The sequence below is a fragment of the Musca autumnalis genome, unplaced genomic scaffold (genome assembly GCF_047663935.1).
Source record: "Musca autumnalis isolate F117 unplaced genomic scaffold, ASM4766393v1 scaffold_1, whole genome shotgun sequence".
Taxonomy (NCBI): Eukaryota; Metazoa; Arthropoda; class Insecta; order Diptera; family Muscidae; genus Musca; species Musca autumnalis.
The window spans coordinates 150,733,563-150,759,125 of record NW_027411644.1 but is presented as its reverse complement, the minus strand read 5'-3'; the positions used below and the strand labels follow the sequence as shown (position 1 = coordinate 150,759,125).

The 25,563-nt window shown below is 35.1% G+C and overlaps 1 protein-coding gene across 1 annotated transcript in view; it reads right to left on the bottom strand.

The window, feature by feature from the left end:
- Window positions 1-2,716: 2,716 nt before the first annotated feature.
- The window catches only part of beat-Vc (beaten path Vc), a 533,781-nt gene continuing 510,934 nt past the window's right edge, over window positions 2,717-25,563 (bottom strand). The window contains exons 5-7 of the mRNA XM_073963821.1: window positions 19,331-19,464; window positions 3,320-3,623; window positions 2,717-3,108 (exon numbers count right to left, since the gene is read on the bottom strand). Of these exons, the coding sequence (XP_073819922.1) occupies window positions 2,987-3,108; window positions 3,320-3,623; window positions 19,331-19,464 (560 nt within the window). The 3' untranslated portion in view covers window positions 2,717-2,986. The remainder of the gene's footprint in view (window positions 3,109-3,319; window positions 3,624-19,330; window positions 19,465-25,563) is intronic.

Genomic DNA, 25,563 nt, shown 5'->3' with positions numbered 1-25,563 from the left:
CCCTGGCTACGTCGGTGATACAATGTATCTATCTAATATTTATAACTCTAGATTGTCGAACCAAATTGGCAATAAATCGGTGTTTTGGTATAACCCTCATGCAATGGAGACTCCAGATGTACAATAGAAAATTCGTCGGAAAACCTATAAAGAGTATATTCGTCATCAACATAAAAATAAGTCGATATAACGATGTCCGTCTGTCTGTTGAAATCAAGAAACAGCTCGCGATATTTAACATAGGGCTTTTCAATTTTAAGGTTATAGCGGCATTTTTCAACAGAAATGGCGATATTTGGTATTTAAATCCACGTTTTTATATAGCCCCCATAAAACGATACCTACCGATTTTTTGGGGATTTTGAATGTTTTAACCACGTTATCCAACCGAAATTGCTGAAATCTGATTTCATTTATTGTGGAGTATATAAAAGAACGACCCGGTCGATTTTAACGCCGTTTTTACTTCTTGTTAACAATGTGCTGTTGCGTTATTATTTTACACTCCAAAACATGAAAACCTAGTTATTTGGATTTATGTAGACCTTGCTGTATTAAGAAAACGTGGTCTTGATCGAGTTATTTATTCCAAACATTGAATTCAATGTTCATGACGTGTTTGCTGCCCCACTTACTACATTTGGAAATCTTATCACCAAGAATAAAGTTTTCAAAAATTGGACGCAATCGCGGTATTCTACTTCCAAAACATTCATTAATGACAGAGGCCACAATTGCTAGTGTATTGAATACTAATACGTCTAATAATCTCTGAGATTTCGCGATTTGTTAAAACCCGTTTTAGGGGAGGTCCCCCTCCATTTTCTCACACCTAATGAGCCTACACTCAAAATTTCATTAGATTCGCTCCAGTCGATTCGAAAGTCGTGTTAGTGACAAATACACTTTTTTTAGACGTTCTAGTTATTTAACCATCTGCGAAATTAGGTATTGTCTGATTTCTAAATCGATTTTTTGGAATTTCGGTCAAGCAACATTTAACATTATCGGGGTTGTACTGTATTCAAAAATGTGGAGTTGAACGCGCTTTCCCACTCATTGAAGCCAATGTTTATAGCGTTTTGTAGTCACGCTTACTAAAATTTGTGATTTTATCAATAATTAAACATTTTTGAAATATTGGGCTGACCGTGATATTCTACTTCCAGATGACCATTGAAAATCACGACAGTTATTACCATAGTAGTGCAAGCAATTTTTAAACAATTCGTCCAAAAAAATTTTTGGATTTCGCGTTTACTTAAATTTTTTTGTGGGGGAGGTACCCCGGCCCCTCTACTTAGCCCAATAAAAAAAGCTTACGACCTATTCTCAGACCTAAAAACTCCACATACAAAATTTCATCGAATTCGGTCCAGCCGTTTAGCAGGAGTTTAGTTTCGAACATCATGGCAGTCTCGAAGAATTTTATATATATCGTCACCATAAATGCCCGAAGACGTAACCGACATAAAAATCGAAATTCGTTTTTTGACGTAATCTGATACATAAAGCTAAAATACATGCTCTGGCAAAATTTCAAGCTTCTACGTTCAAAAACATTAATGCTATTCAGGAAATGGCATTTCGGAAAATGGGATAATATTGCAGATTTTGTTGTAATGGAGGTTCTCAAAACTAAGCACTTCAGCGGTTTTGGTGTCAGTACTAATTCCCTTCGTATATGATCGATAATATCCCATATACTCGTTTTTTGCTTCTCCTGTAAAGTTTTGGTTTTGTGGGTTACGTCTTCGGGCATTTATGGTGACGATATGTATATATATTACATGTTCACAGTGGTGTAGGGTATATATGATAGGGTCGGCCCCTCCCGACTTTGATCCTTTCCTTACTGGTTAAACTTTTGTGGTTATCAGAAGGTAATCTTCAAACCTGGGGCTGGATTCTTTTTCTATGAAAATTTGAAATGAAAAATATTCATATTTTTTTTCATTTGACATTTATTTCCTTTATAAAATTTTTCATTTCACATTCTCATAGAAACAGAATTGAGCCTCTGGTCTAAGTTAGGAAATATACCAGATGGCTAAATCTACTTCAAATTGTCCTAACTGGACTTTGTCATAACACATACATACATTTGTTTGTATATAAAAAATGTGAGTATAACGAAAATTATGCTAAATAGTATTAAATTCTAAATTCTATTGGGTGTCTATTGATATGCATGTGTGTGTACACAATTCCATGTCATGATAAGAAGATTATAAATTAATTAAATTATTGATAATGTTGAGTAACTACTATAATACATTCAATAATTTGTCTTACCTGGAAATTCACAATAGCTTTTCGAAAAACTTCAGTTATAGATTAGAGCTGTAATTTTTTGTAATGTGTGCAACTGTCAAAAATATCACTGTTTAGCCAAATAGGGCATCCACATTGAAAAAGATTCCGCACCGGAAGCGCTTAACTTTTGCTTTGCTGTATATTTTATTTATTACGATACTATATACAATGGTAATATATTAGGTTTTTTTAATGACAAACCATTTTTGTAACAGCAATCCAGCATTTTGAGCAGAAAAAAATCTTTCGGTGCGGCAACTCTTCCCCTAATTAACCCCTGAAACTGACTTGTATTATAAGGACAACATTTCTCACATACCATTGCAGTGCTATTTTTCACCCAAAAATTTTACATCCCTAATGTTGTTCCTATTGATGTAATAATCGACACATTAATGTGTATGTATATATATTTCGGTATGTTATTCTTTATTTATTTCACATGAATTCTTACACAAAATACATCATCACTATGATAGCCACGACAATTAGAATTAGAATCATGCATGCATACTTGCACACGAATATCCAGAATCTTCATTATCATGGACACAGGAATGCTCTCGTAAAGATAAATCACTTATTCGACTAGTCCCTCCTTAAATGTTAACTTAAATATTTTGGTATTTTGACTGGATCCCAAGGCAGCAACAAGATATATGCGGAGCAGCTAACTCAAGTAGTGGCGGCAATCTCCTTGCTTTCGATTTGTTATAATCATTGCTATTAGGTCATAAAATAGATGCCACAATCCTGATTTTGATATTAACGTCGACAGTGTCCATATTGCAACTACATATGTGATGAACCACAATCGCCATGGTAAAGAGGAGGTGCGGGTAAACGACGATGCAAATTCAGACATGCAATAAAGAGTGATAAATAGAAAGGATAGAAAATGTATTAAGGCCTCAATTGTTATTAGTTAAAACATAAAGAGTAGGGTTAGTGTTGTGTACGTGGTGTAGAGGTGTGGGAGGGTGGGTGATTGTTGCATACTTACAAAATACACTGCATGGCCTTCCATCACACAGAATGCTGTTGGCTGAACTATTTGGTCCTTGCAGTCGTTGCTTGTGGCTGGTATCGGCCAATGCAAGGATTGTGGCTCTCACTTTCGTTTCACGCCGTGCACTTGGTAAGCCTGTAATGTCGGCCACGCATTTCAGTTCCAAAACCTCACTTTTCGTTATAAACCGCGAATCATCTATGTTTATGAGTAATTGCAGATTACTGGAATATAACTGGAAACCGTCAGCTGTTCGAGATATTTCGTTGATTTGTGGTTTCACGGATTTAACGGCAGCCTGTAATGGAACGAAACACCAGATATCAAGCGAATATCATTGAAAGAGTTAATCAAATGTCAAAAAGAGAATTTGCATAGATGCTCTGGTAATCCAAATGGCATAGTAAAATTTTGCATTTTTGGATGTACATATGGTAAAAACCAAATTTCCTTAACAATTCCATTTGAAAAAAAATTAAAAAATAAAAATTTTTTTGCGAGCTCATCTACGATTTTTGGTACAGAGGTTAAGGAAAATATAAGGAATAAAACCGATATAACTTTTGTGCGCATCGGCCAATTTTGTGAACGCGAACAGCTTTGAGTTCACAAAATTGGCCGATGCGCACAAAAGTTATATCGGTTTTATTCTCTTATAAACAAAAAATATTTTGAAATTTCTTATTTGTTGTATTGAGAAAATGTCTGCATATATGTATCAGTAGCAGCATTTGATATCCACCCCTAGATGCACCATAATTTCTAAAATTTGTTTATATTTTCGCGGAAAATCAAAAAAAAAAATTAAAAAAAATCTGGGAGCAAATCTAAATAATACTACCTCAGAATCCGTATAAACCTCTAAAAAATACATTAAAAATACGTACAAAATCTAGGCAACGCGTAAAAAATATGAAACCAAAATTTTAAACATTGGCTTTATAAATTGTATATTATAGCAACAACAAATGAGAAAAAACTTATTGTTAAAATATAACTCCAAATATATTTTTTGGTTCGATTAGAAAAATTAGAAAAAAAATATTTGGGAGTTCTCCAACTATTTCGCTAAAATCCCATACAATATTTTATGTATACTGCTTAAACTTTAACAAGAGATATGGTTTACCATCTCGAAAGCTTAGTTGCTTACTGTGATAACTTATGAGATAGGTAATTAAGAGTAATATTGCAATTGCAATCATTCAAAAAATATGAAAATTAAAAAGCCTTTTATTCGCGAATTAGTTAAAGTCGGATGATGCGTTCATTAAAATAAACTAAATTCACGCGAGGTTCAAATGAAATTGAATGATACTTGTAAATTTTACATGCAAAAAATAGGTAAAATCAACAGTTCTATAATCCTATTATGCTTCAAAATGTCAGCATCAATTTTAGGTGGAAGCAGTGGATATATCGAAAAATCATGCAATAGTATCATGTTGCCCATGGAGAATTGAGTCTTTCTTTGGGCATAGGTCTATAAAATTTAAGGTTAAGCAAGAAATCGGAAAGGAACATAAAAAAACTTGTTGGCGTCAGCCCTTTTTTACCCATTTTTCTACATTGATGCCAACACAGCTTCCATGAATATTAATCCCTCCTAATACACTTCATTTTAACGAATTTCAGTCATTTGTAGATTCACATTGGCAGTTTTGTTAAGATGTGTGTTTACTTATTATTTTTAAAGTAAGCCCATGTTTTTAGATAGCCCACATATAACGCAAATCCCGATTTTAGGCATTTTGAGGACATTAGGGAATTTGGGGTGTTTCTGCTACATTTTCAACCAAACTATCTATAACATGACATTTAAGTTTCCCTTTGGTCACAAAACATCTCCACCACTTTTCCTTCCTTTTCAAAATTTTTCCATTGGTACCTACTCAACTAAATCCAGTTGGTTTCATCCTATCGAAACAGTCACATTCCTAGAACTGGAGATATACTAGAGCCAGATTAAGAAAAATGAACTAACAAACATAAAATAAAAACACTGTTACAACAACAACATAATTTCATGTTTCAGTATAGCCCCCCATATAACGGTACTTCCGGATTTTACGTATTTTGAGAATTGTTGCTACATTTTTTACCGATCTTCCAGTAACTTGAGATTTGAGTTCCCCGGTGGGCCAAAAACTTCTCCAACAAAAATTGTCAGCATAGGTCAACGATTTGGTATGGCCCCCATAAAACGGTAGCACCAAATTCAGGTTTTTTTAGTTTTTATCTACTTTTTCTGGCAAGATAAGATTTCCTTTGGCAATTATGGGTCTCAGTGGTTAAAATCTTCTCTATCATAAATTGTGGGTATTGTCCCGGGTTGTGGTATAGACCCCGTATAACGGTACCGCCCTTTCTTGCTGACCGAATTTGCTAAAATTAGGTATTTGGGTTTTCAGAGTGCTACATTAAATTACACTGTGCAACATTTTTGAGCCAATCGCAAACAACTTCTGTCCAGAATTTTATGAAAGTAGAGGACCAATAGGCAAAAACCATATTTGGGTTTTGTTTTCTTAGATCGGGTTCGGTTTTTATGGTCTCATCTAAACAGGGTTAAAGAACGAATTTTTACAACAAATCGGGGCTTTACCTCTGAAACTAATACGAATCTGAAACTAATACGAATCGTAGATGAGAGCAAGAAGAAAATGTGTGGAGGAATAGTGAACTCGAAAAACTGCATTTATTGCGTTAAATTTTATAATATATCTGAAAATTCTATAATTTGTGTGTTTTTCGCAGGGTATCTCCCGAAATGTTAAATTCTTCTTAATGTTACCTTTTGGGAAAATATTCTCTGGAATGTAATACACAACTCTTCAGAACATTATATTTTTGTAAAATGCCTCTACCGCCTTGTTTATACAACAACAATTTGGTAAATATTTCAATAATTCATTGAAATCCCCAACATGAGAATAAACAGTCTGTGTGAATATTGTTTGAAATAAGTTTTGTAAAAGGTATGTTATGAAATACCCCTTAAACAACGTGAAGTAACCATTTTAGAGTTTCAGAATATTCCGAAGAATTGATGGTCACATTATTTGGAACAGTTTAGTTGTTACTGACCAGAATTTCAGAAATTATGTAAACTTTTCTATATTTTAACGAGTTTGATGCGCTAGATGCAGCTTTTCCTAGTTCATCTGTTTGACACATAAATTCTACTACTTTAGGGCTACAATATTGCTGAAGACTGCAAAGCAAAATTCTTATTAGTTTCGGAGATAGATGAGGCCATAAAATCTAAACCCGATCTAAGAACACAAAACCCAATTAAAGTTTTTGTAGTCTCAATATGTACTTTCAGAAAATGCCCATTATAAGTTGTTTGCATTTCCAGTGTTGCACAGTGTTATTAAAATTAATTATTCCATATAAGTTCCGAATATTGGAGGTGGAGAGTATAAAAAGTTCGGCCCTGCGGAACATAACGATTTTTTACTTGTTGAGTTTTACCCGGTGCATGTTGGGGTGCATCTGAAATATTTACCATAAATAGCTCTCGTTATGCCGACTTTTATTTCTTACAATCTTACTTACATGTATACCATTAGTATGCTCATAGAAGTATCAATCACATGAAATTAATTCGCTAAATAAAACTGTTTCCGGCGATAGACTGAGAAATACCGTTTTGGTGAACAGAGCTAAGTTTGGGGAGTGAAGGAATCCTTTGTGGAAAAAGTACATGAGGAGAATATTATGAACCCGAAAGTACAAAAATAATAATGATAATTTTCAGTACGTAGGAAAAAATACCGTAACAAAAATTTAATCACTCCATAACTCAGAAGTGTGACCTACGTCATATGTATATACCTCATTTACTGAAAGACAGCATAACTCAAAAAATGCGTTTTCTGAGTTAGCAATTTTTATTTTTTTTACGCCTTCTACTTTATCATGTGTTAAGTTTGTATGCTCATATCTCTTAAACCCAACGAGTTACAGCTCATTTACTACCTTTGGCATAATTCAAGAAAAAAGGTTTTTGAGTTTATGAAACACTAAAACACTTCAATTCATGCTTGATCTTGTACTGAAATATTACACTGATATCTGGCTAGCTGTTGCAAAATATGGTCCAAGTAGTTATTTTTTGTGTAATCATCTTTTTAACTTGTGAAGTCAAATTTCAATCGCCAAATTAAAATGCGTTTTTCTCGAAACTGGACTTGTTGAGATGTGTCACTCTTTGAGTAAATGACCGATATGTACTTCCGGATTCATAATATTCTATTATAATAGATTAGTATCAATTCTCATTAGTGTGTAACAGACATTTTGAGATAACAATTGCTGCTCCAAGGCTAACGCAAACACGCATATGGTAAAAGCCAAAAATGTTTTACAATCGATAAATGCGAGATTCACCCATTCAGAATTCGCGAACTGTTAACATATTTTATATAGTATGACTGAAATTCATATTATTTTTGAAGTAAGTCCAGCTTAATCTCATAATTGTTGTTTTCAAATTAAAAAAAAAAAACAACTTTTTAAAGTGGGGGTAGTTAAAATTGATTTACTTTAGGGAAATGCAGAGAATACTAGTTTCGTCCAACGCCACTTGGACTCATCAGTTCTCTTAGTTCTCTAAAGTAAATCAATTTTAACTACCCCCACTTTAAAAACTTTTTGTTTTATAAATTTGAAAACAGCAAATATGCGAATAAGCTGGGCTTACTTTAAAAATTTATTTTATTTATTTAGCGTATGGATTCACAAATAAAAAAATGATTACACAAAAAATAACTACTTGGACCATATTTTGCAACAGATCAAGCATGAATTGAAGTGTTTTAGTGCTTCATAACTCAAAAAACTTTTTTGTTGAATTGTGCCAAAGGCAGTAAATGAGCTGTAATTCGTTGGGTTTAAGAGATATGAGCATAGAAACTTAACACAAGATAAAGTAGAAGGCGCAAAAAAAATAAAAATTGCTAACTCAGAAAACGCATTTTTTGAGTTATGCCTGTCTTTCAGTAAATGCAGGATATACATATGACGTAGGTCACACTTCTGAGTTATGGAGTGATTAAATTTTTGTTACGGTATTTTTTCCTACGTACTGAAAATTCCCAAAGAATGAATCTATACTGCTATTATTATTTTTGTCCTTTCGCGTTCATAATATTCTCCTCATGTACTTTTTCCACAAAGGATTCCTTCACTCCCCAAACTTAGCTCTGTTCACCAAAACGGTATTTCTCAGTCTATCGCCGGAAACAGTTTTATTTAGCGAATTAATTTCATGTGATTGATACTTCTATGAGCATACTAATGGTATACATGTAAGTAAGATTGTAAGAAATAAAAGTCGGCATAACGAGAGCTATTTATGGTAAATATTTCAGATGCACCCCAACATGCACCGGGTAAAACTCAACAAGTAAAAAATCGTTATGTTCCGCAGGCCCGAACTTTTTATACTCTCCACCTCCAATATTCGGAACTTATATGGAATAATTAATTTTAATAACACTGTGCAACATTGGAAATGCAAACAACTTATAATGGGCATTTTCTGAAAGTACATATTGAGACTACAAAAACTTTAATTGGGTTTTGTGTTCTTAGATCGGGTTTAGATTTTATGGCCTCATCTATCTCCGAAACTAATAAGAATTTTGCTTTGCAGTCTTCAGCAATATTGTAGCCCTAAAGTAGTAGAATTTATGTGTCAAACAGATGAACTAGGAAAAGCTGCATCTAGCGCATCAAACTCGTTAAAATATAGAAAAGTTTACATAATTTCTGAAATTCTGGTCAGTAACAACTAAACTGTTCCAAATAATGTGACCATCAATTCTTCGGAATATTCTGAAACTCTAAAATGGTTACTTCACGTTGTTTAAGGGGTATTTCATAACATACCTTTTACAAAACTTATTTCAAACAATATTCACACAGACTGTTTATTCTCATGTTGGGGATTTCAATGAATTATTGAAATATTTACCAAATTGTTGTTGTATAAACAAGGCGGTAGAGGCATTTTACAAAAATATAATGTTCTGAAGAGTTGTGTATTACATTCCAGAGAATATTTTCCCAAAAGGTAACATTAAGAAGAATTTAACATTTCGGGAGATACCCTGCGAAAAACACACAAATTATAGAATTTTCAGATATATTATAAAATTTAACGCAATAAATGCAGTTTTTCGAGTTCACTATTCCTCCACACATTTTCTTCTTGCTCTTATCTACAAGTTTGCTGCAGATTTCAAAATAAGATTCGTATTAGTTTCAGAGGTAAAGCCCCGATTTGTTGTAAAAATTCGTTCTTTAACCCTGTTTAGATGAGACCATAAAAACCGAACCCGATCTAAGAAAACAAAACCCAAATATGGTTTTTGCCTATTGGTCCTCTACTTTCATAAAATTCTGGACAGAAGTTGTTTGCGATTGGCTCAAAAATGTTGCACAGTGTAATTTAATGTAGCACTCTGAAAACCCAAATACCTAATTTTAGCAAATTCGGTCAGCAAGAAAGGGCGGTACCGTTATACGGGGTCTATACCACAACCCGGGACAATACCCACAATTTATGATAGAGAAGTTTTTAACCACTGAGACCCATAATTGCCAAAGGAAATCTTATCTTGCCAGAAAAAGTAGATAAAAACTAAAAAAACCTGAATTCGGTGCTACCGTTTTATGGGGGCCATACCAAATCGTTGACCTATGCTGACAATTTTTGTTGGAGAAGTTTTTGGCCCATCGGGAAACTCAAATCTCAAGTTACTGGAAGATCGGTAAAAATGTAGCAACAATTCTCAAAATACGTAAAATCCGGAAGTACCGTTATATGTGGGCTATACTGAAACATGAAATTATGTTGTTGTTGTAACTAGTCTATCTCCAGTTCTAGGAATGTGACTGTTTCGATAGGATGAAACCAACTGGAGTTAGTTGAGTAGGTACCAATGGAAAAATTTTGAAAAGGAAGGAAACGTGGTGGAGATGTTTTGTGACCAAAAGGAAACTTAAATGTCATGTTATAGATAGTTTGGTTGAAAATGTAGCAGAAACACCCCAAATTCCCTAATGTCCTCAAAATGCCTAAAATCGGGATTTGCGTTATATGTGGGCTATCTAAAAACATGGACCTATGTTGACAGTTATTGGTGGAGAAGTTTTGTTTTGAAGCTTGTTTGGAAAAAACAGCAATCTCAAAATACCAAAAATCTGGAGGTACCGCTCTATGAGGGCTATACAAAAAACGAAACCCATATTCGAATTTGACCTGCCTATTGAAAAAATACTCTGGACTGCAATATAGCAAATATAGCGTCCTATCTCAAATATTGTGGATGCTAGAACGGTTACGACAGACGAAAATGGCAAGATGGACTTAGAATTTTATCCTGGGTCTATGGGGTGAATGGTGTCGCAAATGGTTATTTCGATAAGTTACAAGGACAAGGGAGACTTTTCTCTTATCAACGAGTGAACGCCGATTCATATTAGATCAATGATATGGGTCTAACATTTTATCGCCGACTCCGAAAGGCGTGCTTTTCGACACCATTTGGAGAGAAGGCTGAAATACTCAGGATATTTAAGCCAACTGAGAGGATTTAATACGGCCGAAAATTTGATGGTCTGGTCAGAGATTGAACCGCAGACTTTCTGAGTGCAAAGCGGACGTACTTACCAATGCACCACGGTTGCTCCAATTTCAATAGGTTCAAACAGGAAAACAAATTTAATATACCCTCCGTAATATGGTGGAGGGTATAAAAAGATTGCCAAAGGTTCATTCACCAATTCAATACACCAAGTCGTAATACGGAGCCTCTAGGGATGGTAAAATTATGGTATCCAATACTTTTGGGTGAAAATAGAGCAAAATTATGATAAGAAAAAAAAAATTATTTTGTGTTGTGGATGTAGTTGTCTCCCAATGCAACGCTCCAACTTAGGAATGTCAATTATGACCACTGGACTGGAACTGAATAGTTCTGTTATTGCCGTGATCAAATGCAGGGTGGAGGGGACTGACGAATTAAGGAGAAGTTTGTCTTTAAGCAAGGTGATGATTTAACCTCCGAATCTTATATAAATCTGCCAAATTCACAAGCAGGGCAAATATAGTGAACGTTAGCGTCCATCTAATAAATTTTTAGAAGAGAAAGGTGAGCTCGGAATTAAATTACGGACATAAGAGAAATGTAAGATGGAAAGGTGAATCCATCTAATAACAAAGTAGCTAAGAAACACGTATAGGGTGAGTATTTTCTACAAGAGGAATCTAATTAAAGTTCAAATGTGCTGTTGGTTAATGTTGGCTAGCAAAAATTGCAAACAATATGGAGTTTGGTGGGAAGTTTTGTAGCCGCAACGAATACCAAATTTCACCTATTTCGGTTGGATACAGTGGCTCAAAACTCAAAAAATTGGGAATTACCTTTTTAATGCTCAAATAATTTTTTGAGGAAAAGTTTTGCAGCACCAGCTAAGATAAAATCCGAATTGCCGCCATTTGGGTTGGTTATTGGACTAAACCCTTAAAAATACCGAAAATCGAATTTTATGCTGATTAATATTTCTAGAAATGAAGGAATGACAAAATCAATTATACCCTCCATCTTATGACAAAGTTAATTATACCCTCCATCTTTGAAACAAATATCGCATTGCCTGCATTGATACATACATTGTCCCTGTATACATACGTATATTATTGATGAAATTCACTTCGCCATTGAAATGCATGTCAAACATGAAATAACCATAAAATGGTTGTCTACAAAATAACATTTTTGTCGATAACATTTATAATTAAACGCATGAAAGAACGAAAGATTTTGAGATATGCACACCAAAAGAATGTTTTCCCAACATATTGTTGTAAGAATTCCAGTACAGAATAAATTTAGTAGGGATTTAGTGGTTGATCACATATTTGTACATTTTCTATAAATTTATTTTAAACATTATTTCCCTCCGCAATGCTGGATGTAAATAAGCCCACAATAACCGACAGTGTGCCCAGCAGTACATGTAGCAAAGACACAGAGAACTGAGTTTAAATTACAAAACACTTCTCCAAAATTGCAATTTTAATCAACATGAAACGTCAACATGAAACAAAACAATGTTTCCCTTGCACGAGGGCAAGTATGAGAGAATATATTTATTCTTAGGTACGTATGTATGTGTGATTGGGTGAACCATAACCCTTTAAATTCTCTAAAAGTTAGGGTCTCTATCAAAACTATGCAACAAAATGCACATTGTGCAATAAATCACAGATACCAAAACATAAAAACAAAGAGTTGGACACTCACGCACGCACATACAAACACACGCATAAATATACCCATATGGCCATGGACAGTGTGCTTTAACAAACATTTACTGGAATTAAAACACCAATTGCGATATGCATACTTATACTTGAATCTCAAAATATAGGAATTATTAATTGCCTGATAATACGATTCCTCTACGAGTAAATCAATATTTTGACCACGCTCACTTACATAGCTCTTCCATTACAGAACATTTGTTCCATAAGCCGAACTGTTTTTTTGCTTCGCTTCGCGCCATTCCATCTCTTTTTCCACTTGTTTGCTCCATCGAAGCCTTGGCCTGCCAGTTCTGCGTTTACCGACATGTGGCCCGTATTTATACGCTCTCATTCTTATGATATGGCCTAACCAAAGCAATCGTTGCATCTCTACCTATACTGATGTCGTTGTATAGCTGATATAGTTCGTCGATATTCACCGTCAACGCAGATTGGCCCGTAGATCTTTCGAAGAATTTTTCTCTCAATCACACCAAGCACTGCCATATCTGCTTGCGCAAGTATCTAGGCTTCGGAACCATACAGTAACACATATATTATCAGTGTTTTGTAAAGCGTTGTTTTTGTTTGACGAGATATGGCTTCGTTTTTAAACAGCTTACTCAAGCCAGCGTATCGCCTCTGGTTTTGAACAGCTCGGCTGGTAAGCCATCGCTCCTGCTGCCTTATTATTCTTTTGTTTATTGTTTTATTGCTGACCTCATTTTGGCTGGGCGGTATACATTCAATACCATCTTCTAGGATTGGGTCTGTGGTATCTTCGTTGACTTGCTGGTCTCTACAGGAGAATGTACCTGTACCAAAGCCGTCAGTTTGATGTTTCACTCTTTGGTAGAATTTTCGGACTTCATTCTGTCTTCTGTGCATCCCGATTTTTTCACTCCCGCTTTGCTATTTTTCTCTTTTTCCTGCGGAAAAGATGTTTGTCCTCCCATCTTTTCTCCCAATATCTCTCTCGGGCGCTACGCGTTGGTACTGATTGTAGAGTAGCCCTATATGCAGCACGACACTCCTGGTCATGCCATGGGTTCCTTGGTTTAGGTCTCTGGTATCCAAGAATAGATTTTGCGACTGTTTGCATGGAGTGGGCAATATTTTGCCATTGTGCTGATATGTTATCGAGCTTTCATTAAGCAATTGGGCTAGTTGAGTGGAATATGCTGTGGCTATCTGTTGCTGTCCGATGTCCAGCTTCCGTGTTGTGCCTGTTTGCGCTTTATTTGCAACGTTTAGACAAGTACGTTCCTTTGCTGCAACAAGGTAGTGTTCCGAGTCTATGTTTGCTCCTAGGGACGATCGCACACCCAACACGCTCGATGAATGTCTTCCATCTATCACGACGTGATCAATTTGATTTCTTGTTCTTTGATCTGGAGACCGCCAGGTGCCCTTATGAATATTGAGATACGTAAATGTGGTACTGCTAACCACCATGTTTTTGCCGCTGCGAAGTCTATCAGCCTGATTCCATTGTCAGATGTTTCACCCTGGAGACTGAACTTCCCGACTGTTGGGCCAAAGATATTCTCCTTTCCAATTTTGGCATTATACTCTACACCACATTGTGGGCAAAAACATAGTACCCCTTGTCTTTCCGATTCGGCTAAAGATTTTTTTTAACGATATTGCTTTTGGAGAAAAATCGCTTCAGATTTGGATATAGCTCCCATATATATGTTACATATTCACAGTGGTGTAGAGCACCATATAGTCGGCCCCGCCCTACTTTAATCCCTTCCTTACTGGTTTTAATGTATAATTTATAGATGTTTTATATTACGACAATTTAGAGCCGTGGAGTCGGAAGACCGGTTCTAAATCAGGATTAGCCCAACACTAGATATGTAGCAGATTTGTTCGTACTGTTCACGTGAAAAAAAAAAAACAAAATATTAACGATTTTCATTTTCAGCCTATAGCTGTCCAAAAACTATACTAGGAATAGTGAACGATTTGAATAAAATACATCTTTCCCATATTATTAAAGAAAAGTTAATAAAATGTTAAGTTCGTACATGTGCTCCCAATTTTTTTTATTTTTTTATATTTTTTCAAATAGAATTGTAATGGAAATTTGGTTTTTACTATATATCTTCCACCATAAATAAATTTGGGCCGAAAATGTAAATGAAAACTTTAAAACGTACAATACAGTTTTCGGTAGAGATATTTTTGACAACTGCAAACCATAAATTATAAATTACAGTCACCATAGACTGAAATCGTCAATAAAAATTTGGCAACACCTGAAATCTGGAGGTACAGTTATATGCAGTTTAGACTGCAAGTGCGTGGACCAATATTGGTGTCATTACAGGCATTGGCCATGGTTTTCTATCGAATTGTTTTATTTTCCCTTAAAAAATTTAACATTTAATCAAATTGGAGTCTACTTAAAAGCCTCAACTTGATTTGAACAAAAATTCAGCAAGTATACTTTTTTTAATATATGGTTGGTAACACTGTGCAACAGGAAAATTATTAACCATATTCTGACACCGCAGTGTGATAGAACACCAAAAATGAGAAGACACGTGTCTCGCCGTTTTTCCCTATCTTATCAATTTTCGCGGTTATAGGCCTTCAAAAGTTTGGGGCTTTGATGTAGAAAGGGTCATTTAGTCAGGACTATATCTTCCAAGCCGTTAGGAAATTTGAATTTATCTCGGAGGCAAAGTTGTAGCTCTTGTCTCAACAAACAAAATTTGTAAACACATATAACCCATCAAACTTCATCTGCAAGGCCAAAATCGCCATGGTCAAATTTCTTTTAAAATATTTTTAAGTTTTGTTGTACAGCTTTCAAACCGATCAAATTTGAAGCAATTGAAATTGACAATAATATTTGTGGAAGATATATCCAAATTTAGTTTTTGGTCCATATTTTAAATTCAGGGAGGCATATTCCGGTAAATTACGAAAAACAAACTAGGAATCCAATTATTGACCTCTCATTTAATTCAAATTACATCAATGTAGGATAAGATAACGGAATTACTTTCTAATATATAAATGGGTTTATTTAGTGTGTTGATTTGTTTGTAGAGAACTACATTTAATTTCTAAAAAATCTCAATCATTATAGAAAAAATTTTAAATCATGATAGAGAAATTTTCATTTTTTTAATTGACACAAATTATAAAGAAGTTCGGGGTATTGAAGTTTTTATGCTACACTTGGTCAACAGTAATATAATGACTCGAAATATTCGTCGTTTTTTCATTGGTCAATTAGGTAAAAATCACCGAAAGCTATATTTAAGTATATTTTAATATGTTTTTAAAGCAATTTTTCTTTAAGGAAAATCTACATTTCCTTAGCCAAAACTGTCCGTCTATCCATTACAAAATAACGTTTTCAAAAATGACGGTGTCTGTATGTGCTATATCTCTGGTATGTTATCGTGTATATCAATTTATGTATGTACCCAGCAAACCAAATGTCGGATGTCCGACACGTCTGCACAATTTCGGAAGCAAAATCGTTCAGATTTCGTTCTGATTTCTAAACGATTTTTCGGAGGGGGAATAGTTCAGAATTTGTACCGATTTCGTTCCGATATGGGAGCGAATGTCGGAAATAAATTTCCCTTCCGAATTTCCCAAGGTTTTTCTTCAGATTTCGTTCCAAAATCGGACAGAGTATGTATGTATGTATGTATGTATGTATGTCGACGGCTAAAGTATGTCGCAATCGTATAAAAGAAATTCCATGGAAAACTAGTGCCCAGAGGTAGTGATGTATCGTATCACATGATCGGTCCCGTCCGACTTTAGCCATCTCTTACTTGTTTTGTTATATGTTTGTAAGTTCGTTTCCTGATTAATCTTGCTCTGGGTCTACATCCAGTTCTAGGAATGAGGCTGTTTCGATGGAATGATGGGAAAATTGTTTGTCTCTTCATCTAAATGGTCCACTAAAGATATTAGGAGGCAACATTTTGCAGTTCTCAGAGCAGCATTCTGACAGGTTTGAATATTTTTCCATCGCGCTGCACTTATATTCGCAGACTGGCGCCGCATATCTTACCACAGACCGATCTATCGCGTTATATGTGGTCAACAATGTTTTTCTGCTTACGGACTCCATGCTGATGATCGGTAACTGGCTAGCTGGTTTTGATTCTGGGGAGGACTAAAGCCTTAAGGCTCTTTGCTATCCTTTTATAGCATCTTCTGGCGACGAAAATCGTTGAACACGCCAGGCGACCATTTGCTTCAAGGTCTTCTTCCATGAACAACTTTCGTTGCATTTGGCTCGCTTTCGAAGATCTAAACGGTCGATTCCTGTTTTGTTTCGGGTTCCCTAAGCATGGATCTAAGATTCGTCGTCTGTGACGATCTTATAAATGTCGTTTGAAGCACCGCGATTGTTTTTATTCACAATTTCTCTGCACCAATCCACAAGAACCTTTTTGAGCTTTGAAAAATGTTGTTGCGGCCAGGTATTCATGCAATATCAAATGTTATATTGCCTACGAAATGCCTAAGGATAACTGTGACACTCTCCACTAATTTTGGTTGGGGCGTCCTCATTGACCGTACACCTTTTTGTTAATTCAATATTAATATTCCTCACCGTTATTATACCCTTCACCCTACTATGGAGGGTATAATTAAATTTGTCATTCCGTTTGTAACACATCGAAATATTCGTCGAAGTCCCTATAAAGTATATATATTCTTGAACACCATAAAATTCTAAGTCGATAGAACCATATCCGTCCGTCTGTCTGTTGAAATTAACCCAGCAAATCAAATTTCGGATGTCCGAAGATAATTTAGAATCTTCGTTCCGAATTCGGTCAGATTTCTAATCGATGCTATAAGGGATTTTCTGTTTGGTTGTTGTCGAAAAAACTAAGTGATAGGATAAAAAATTCGCATATACAATTTTTACATTTTTAAATATTTTTTTTTTCATTTTTATAAGATAAGAAAGAAAAAATTCCCATTCCGAAGTTCCCTTGGCTTCTGTTCCGATTTCGGACCGTTGTTGAAGGTTGTAGCTTAATGTCTCATCGATATGGCTGAAATTTGGCGTTTAGTCTTCGTTGGAGGTATAAAACGTTCCACTTGATATTTGTTGATATAGGTCCACTTCTTTATATATCCCCCATAGAATGGTGCCTCCCGATTTTCGGTATTTTGAAGGAGGTGGCTTCAATATGGAACTGAAAGGGCTGAAATTAAGCATTTAGTCTTCTTGGGGGGCATTGAACTTCGCACCTGAAATTTGTCGGTAAAGGTCCACGTCTTTATATAGCATTCCTGTTTACTTCAATACAGTTCGTGGTGGAGGGTATAAAAAGTTCGGCGCGAATAAATTTAACGCCGCAAATTTGAACGGATAGAGATATTTTCATATTTAAACAAACCACAAAAATACAAAAAATTTAAATTTTTTTTGAAAAACATTTCACCAAAATAAAATAGCTCACTTGGTGTAAACGCTACGGTAATTTATTGAAACGGTTAAAGCAAACAATCCTACCTAACAAAAAACAATGAACACAATATCTGTTATAGTTTCCGAGAAATAGCTATTTCATTCTCTAGAAATTTGGAAAAATTACGTATTTTACAAAATTGCGAAAAAATTGTCGTCCTTAGGAGCACCCCACGCCCACACCTTCTAATATTTTGACTTATTTTTTTTGGTTTCCTTAGTTTACTATCGAATCCCATATAGAAATTAACAATCGATGACGACAAAAATTGGGGTTTTGGCCAGGAAGATAGATTCCTGAACCACTGTGCGCCGTTCTTTTTAAAACGCGTTTTTACTTGCATGAAGGGAGAGTGAGACACATTTAAAGCGAATGTCTTTGAAACATTATTTTTTGACATCATACTTTTAAGATATTTAAGACATTTGACCACTGTATTGCAAAGAAAAGGATCAGCTTTTAAATTTCAGTGACATTTAACATTGTTGTTGCTGCCGCTGCAGCTGAGCTCACACACACATACTTACAAATTGTACTGGTTAAATTGCACCATTATCAAAACTACACAGCCGCAATAACGTTCACAATCACGGCAACAATAACAACAACAGTAACGAAAATGGCAACAATAACACAACAGAAACAACAGCAATGCATAATCAAATGCGGAACTACACCATTTTCACATGTAATATTTCTGCTATAATTTGAACTGTTCCATTTGTAATTCGAATTACTTTATTTAAAATATGTATTATGTATTTGAAATACGAATGTTTAATTTGTAATTGGAATATCAAATGGAAGCTTTCGAATTCCGAATATAAATAAAGTTTCACTAAGACGATTTGAATACAAATTCGTTCGAACTATTACCAAACTTCTTTTTTTTGGGAAATATGTTATTTATTTTTGTTTTCAATTAAACAATCATTTCCTAGACCAACAGGAGTTTGGTATTAATTCGAATCGTCTTAGAGAAACAGGTCATTAATTTCAATTAGAATTCTCAAACTACAAGTGAAATATTTCGAATTCGAATTACACATGTAAACGGTGTAAACAAGTTTAAGCGTTTAGCTCTGTGTATCTATGCATGGATGTTTGTGGCAATAGATGGCCACAGGGGCAACTAGGATGACAAATTCAAAGTCTGTATGTGTATCCATGATGTAGCGACTTGTGCGAGTGTGTTTGTGATGTTCTACGTACCGTTTTGTTGTTGATGTACCATGTAAGTGCTGCTGGTGGATTTGACCCTTCCGAACTGCAATTCAACTGGATGTAATCATGGTATCTGTAGGTATGCTGGAGACCGCTGATAAATGGATCAAATTTCGGCAAAACTGCAAGAAAGACAAATGACAACAAAAACGACTCGATTAAATGACAAATGATAAAAGTGATATCAACTCAATGGTTTTTAGTTGTTGGCGCTATTTTTTTGTGATTTAAAAATGTTGAAGAAATCTCAATCACTATGTTGTTGTCTTGCGCTGTTAGTTAGGGTACGAAAAGCAGATAGAAAATTAATCAAATTCGTGTGCGGTTTATAACACAACTCCTAAGAAAATATTTAAATTATTTTTATACCCTGCACCACAATGGGGAAAGCGTATTTTATGTTCGTTTTTTATACCCTACACCACTATGTGGAGAGGGTATTATAAGTTGGTTTTGGGCAAAAAGTTTGTAACGCATCGAAATAATGGTCGTAGACCCATACTTATATATACCAAAATGAATGTCTCGACGAGTTGAGTCGATCTGGCTATGTGTGTCCGTCCGTCAGTCCGTCCGTCCGTCCGTCTGTCCGACTGTCCATCTAAACCTTGTAATCACGCTACAGGTCGCAATTTTGATCGGATCGTCACGAATTTTTTGGGAGATGATGCGGGTCCCACAAAGGAAGATGCCTATTTAGTTTGGTGATGGTCGGATAACATTCAGGAGTCGGAATAAGCGAAAAGCTTATGTTGAGAAAAGTCAACTTTTTTTCTTATGCGAATATTTCCGCTTCTGGTTGGAGTTTTCCAAAAGGAATACCCGTCAATGAAAGAAGAAAAGATCTCGTTTATATTGATGCAAAGTATGTTGGCGTAAGTGAGCAATCCGAAATATTGCAAAATTCAGTAATATACCCAATTTTTCCATTTTTTGTAATCACGCTACAAGTTGGAATTTTGACCGGATAGTGACGAAATTTTGGGGGGTAGATGGGGGCCCCACAGGGGAAGAAGCCTATTGATTTTGGTGATAGTCGGATAATATTTGGGGGTCGGAATGGGGAAAAACTCTTTTGGAGACAAATTCAAAGATTTATTCTTTGTGAATATATCGGCTTCTAGTAGGGGTATTCAACGGCAAAGCCTGTCAATGGAAGAAGAAAATATTACCTTTACATTGGTGTAAAGCAGGTTGGCGAATGTGGTCAAACAAGGGAGATACCACAATAGTCGGTAATGCATCCAATTCTTCCATTTTTTGCAATCAAGCTACAGGTCGTAATTTTGATCGGATGGTCACGAAATTTTGGTTGCTTATGGGGGTAGTCGGATTATCTTCCCTAAAAGAAATGTTTACCAATGGATAGCTTATGCACAGGGGTAGTGGTGTAGGGTATCACATGGTCGGCCCCGTCCCTACTATAGCCGTTGCTCACTTGTTTAAAAATGTAAAAGTATGTAACACCACGAAATATTCGCCGTAGACCCCCTTGCCCTACACCATTTTTTATTTCTCGACGAGATAAAGCTTTGTGTGTCCGCTCGTTTGTGAGTCATTCCATTAAAATTTTAATCCAACGCCTGGACCAAACTCCATAAACCGCTATAGGTCGCAGTTATAGTTAATTATTGACGAAGTATGAATTTTGGGTAAAAAATAACCAACCTTACCTTTTGGCCTATATTTTAATTTTTGGAGAACATACACCGCCAAAATAGCCGAACTACTGCCTAAAGATCTACATTTTATCAAATGTGTAGATTACGCTACAGACACGACACTTCGTCTTACGTAGCGGGTATATTACGTTAGAAGGCCTTTTATGGTATGAAGATTAGGGTTACGACTTTTTTACAACCGCATGTCCCTGTATCATAGCGTGATGAGTTTCTACATCAGATTACATAAAATTTTAATTGTAAGGGGATCTGGTGAAAAACCTCTCGCAGAAAATAATTTTAAAATTTGAATTTATCAGAGTTAGGGTCAATTTGTTCAAGTCTCTATGAGCAGATATATAATTGAAAATAAACTTTACAGCCACAGGTGATAAGCAAACTCACACAACATTTTGTTCTTACTAATTTTCTTTAACTCTGATGATGATAAAAATGTAGTGAACGCTCTTTTTAAAGATATACTTTTTTAACAAAAAATCAAATTTTTTTCAAAGTGGTTTGTGCATGGCCTTTTTCAATATTTGAACGGAATAAACGTTATTTTAGTTTAGTTATTTTTTTGAAATCGATCTGTGCGTGAACTTTTTATACTTCAACGGAATAAAAGTTTTTTTTTTGTTGATTAATATGCAAAAGTTCATTCCTTCGTGCTACAGGAAATCATTTTTGAGAAAAAATTTCGAAAAGTCATAACCCTAATGAAAGTCTTTTATGGGAAGAAGACCATCCAAAGTTATTGAAAGTTCTCTATATGTAATTGAAAGTTTTCTATATCTGTGGAAAGACGGGGCCGGATTGGAACTCTATGTAATATGTGGGGGAAATATTTCGATGCTGCCGATGATTATGCTGTCGACTCCACTGCTTCAGACAATAATGAACAAAAACAGAAATGAGAAAGTTAATGCTAATGCATCAACAAAGGAAAAAATAAAAGGGAAATACCAAAACGAAGACCAATCTATGTCTACCACTTTTGGTGGAGATGTTTTTTTTTTTTTGACTACTACAAATTACAGCAATTCTTCAAAATAACAAAAAAAAAAACACATATATCCTAAATGTATTGTAAACACTAAGAACTCCAAATGCCAACTTGCAGCTAGAAATATCTCAAAAGTGGCTGTAGATATATTTCAAAATTTGGAGTTTTTATGGCTGAAACTATACGTAACAAGCTGAAACTATACGTAACAAGCTGAAACTATACCAAACAAGTGAGAACGACCGAACTTTTTTTTACCATCCACCACGAGCTGTATTAGCTCTTCCTCAAAAGCAGAATATCATAACTGATGATATGTCCGGTAAAAAAGCTCATATGGGACACAATCGCTGTTCTTTTCAAAACATCAATCATGGGCGTAGCCAGGAATAGCTAGGGCGGCATCTGCCCCACCCCACTAGGTCCTACAAAACAGTTCATTAGTATGTAAAAAAATACAAATATTAAAAAACAAGCATTTGCAGCCCTCCCCTACGCCCATGACATCAATCAATATTTACAATTTTACGTTTCAAAAATAGCGAAAATTTTGGGGTGGGGTCGTGGGTCAATTCTATTCTCTATATGAAGACGTGGAGCAATACCGACAAATTTCGTGTGGAAAGTTGTATACCCCTAACGAGGACTGAATGCCAAATTGCAGTAATTTCGGTGTAATAGTAAGGCCACAACCTTCAAAATTCACAAAATCGAGTGGTACCGTTCTATGGAAACTATATGAAGGCTTGAACCTATACCGACAAATTTCAGATGGAAAGTTTTACACTCCCAACGAAGTCTAATTACTAAATTTTAGCCGTTTCAGTGATATATTCAGGTCACAACCTTCAAAATACCGAAAATCAGGAGGTATCGTTCTATGAGGGCTATTAGAAGACATGGCTCTATATCGACACATTTCAAGTGAAAAGTTTTATACCCACAACGCAGATTTAAAACTAAATTTCATTCATTTCATTGAGGCCACAACCTTCAGAATACTGAAAGCCGGGATGTACCGATCTACGCGGGCTATATGAAGACGTGGAGCAATACCGACAAATTTCAGGTGGAAAGTTTTATACCCTCAACGAAGTTTAAATACCAAATTTTAGCATTTCTATATATATATATATATATATATATATATATATATATATATATATATATATTGGGGTCAACCCCTTCAGAATACCGAAAAGCGGAAGGTTCCGTTTTCTGCCGGCTATATGAAGAAGTGGACCTATACAGACAAATTTCTGGTGGAAAATAACAAATACTAAATACTTAATTTCATTCATTTCGGTGGGATATTGAGGCCATAACCTTCAAAATACCGAAAATCGGCGGTACTGTTCCATCGCGGCTATATGAAGACTTAAAACTTAATTTCAGCCATTTTGGTGTGATAATGAGGTTAAAACCTATATCACAACGTGGACCGATGGAGACCATTTTAAATACCAAACATCCTAGGAGGAATAGAGACTTCTATACCAAATAACAAAGCTCTATCTTAAAAACTGCGAGCTGTATCTTGATTTCAAAAGACGGACATGGTTATATCGAGTTATAATTTCATGCTGATCAGGAATATTTGTACTTTATACGGTCTCCGACGACCATTTCTTTGTGTTACAAACGTATTGACAAATTTAATTTACCCTCCATATTATGCTGGAGGGTATAAAAATATCAAAATACCTGAAATTGGCGTACCGTTCACCCATGTATGTCCACAATTTTTCAATAGATAAGTTTTTTTGCCACTAGGAACCCCAAATGCCAATTATAGCTAATTCGGTCAGAAAACGTAATTACAAACATCAAAATACCTGAAATCGGGAGGTGCCCTTGTAGGGGACTGTTCTAAAACCTGAACCTATGTCCACAATTTTTATTGAAGAAGTTTTTTGGCCACTTCGAACCTTAAATACCAACTTAGATATACCTGTAAGCTAAAAACGCCAAAATACGTGAAATCGGACGGTACTGTTATAGAGGGGCTATTCCAAAACATGGACTTATGTTCACAATTTCCAGCAGATAAGTTGTTCGACCACTTTGATCCTTAATTGAAAAAAATAGCTAATTTATTCTGAACAAATAATTAAAATCATTCGAACCTTAAATACCAACTTAGAAATGTCTGTAAGCTAAAAACGCCAAAATACGTGAAATCGGACGGTACTGTTATAGAGGAGCTATTCCAAAACATGGACTTATGTTCACAATTTCCAGCAGATAAGTTGTTTGACCACTTTGATCCTTAATTGAAAAAATAGCTAATTTATTCTGAACAAATAATTAAAATCATCGAAGTACCTGAAAACGGGTGGCTACGTTATATTTGGGGTATACCAAAACGTAGATCTATGTATATAATCCATCTTCGAACTTGACCTTATTGCAGACAAAAGACGTACATTTTAAAAAATTTCAGCGTCTTATCTCAATTTTTGTGGATATAGTGATTAACACAGACCGACGGAAGGACTGGCACATATAGATCGACTCAGCATATTGCCCTGATGTACCCTAATGTACCCTCCATACTATGGTGGAAATTATAAACACGAAGTCTTGAACAGTTTCTCAACGCTTTTGAGGATAAATTTTACTGCGTGAAAAAATATGATTTGTTGGCTGAAAAATACCTTTTGGGGATGAGAACCCTTCTTGAGAATATGAAAACCCGGATAAAGATATTCGTCGTAAGTTTAACTACTGACTTATGATGTGATGAATTCTGTGTTGGTTACCCTTCATTGCAAGTTTAAAAATGTTTATAACTCAATTTCTGTCTGTTGTAGGGTGTATATGGATTGATATGTCCTAACCAAACCCGTTGAGGATTGTTTTCGTAAGACTTTTCGTGTCTCTAACTCTTATCCTGCTCTGTCATTCTCGTCCTCGTTGTGAAAAAATGTACAAAAAGTACTTCAAACACAATGAAGGAGAAAATTTTGGAATTGAAATAAACTCCAACGGACTTTATTTAGGACATAAAATCCTAGAAACAACCAACAAACCCTAGAAATTCTTTAATTTTTCAGCAAAGGGTCACCAACACAGAACTCATCACGTCATAAATTAGTAGCTTAGGTTCACAGTTTTAAAAGCACAAAAAATGAGATTATAAATTTTGCCTTATTTGATCTGTTTTACAAGTCGTCACGTTTTATAACAGTATTTGGCCTTCACCCTAGAGTCGTTATTCTAATATTTTATTAAAACAATGTTCTTCTATGCGGTTTTTTCTTGGGATAAGATTTCAACTTTCTTTTTTTTTCAATAATATGTTTATTCAATAATAGTCACAAAAAAAAAATGAAAATCATCATTCCAAATAAATAAACGAAACTTTTTTTAGTTAAAATACAGTTAAAATAATAAACTAGATTTTTCGTTTTAATGAACATATGAACGTATCCATAAGAAAACGTCCAAAATTAAAAACATTAATTAATACTATTCATAATAATTATAATAAAAATTTTAATTATTATGCCTCATTAAAACCCCCTAATCCGTAAAAGGAAAGCAAACGTGTT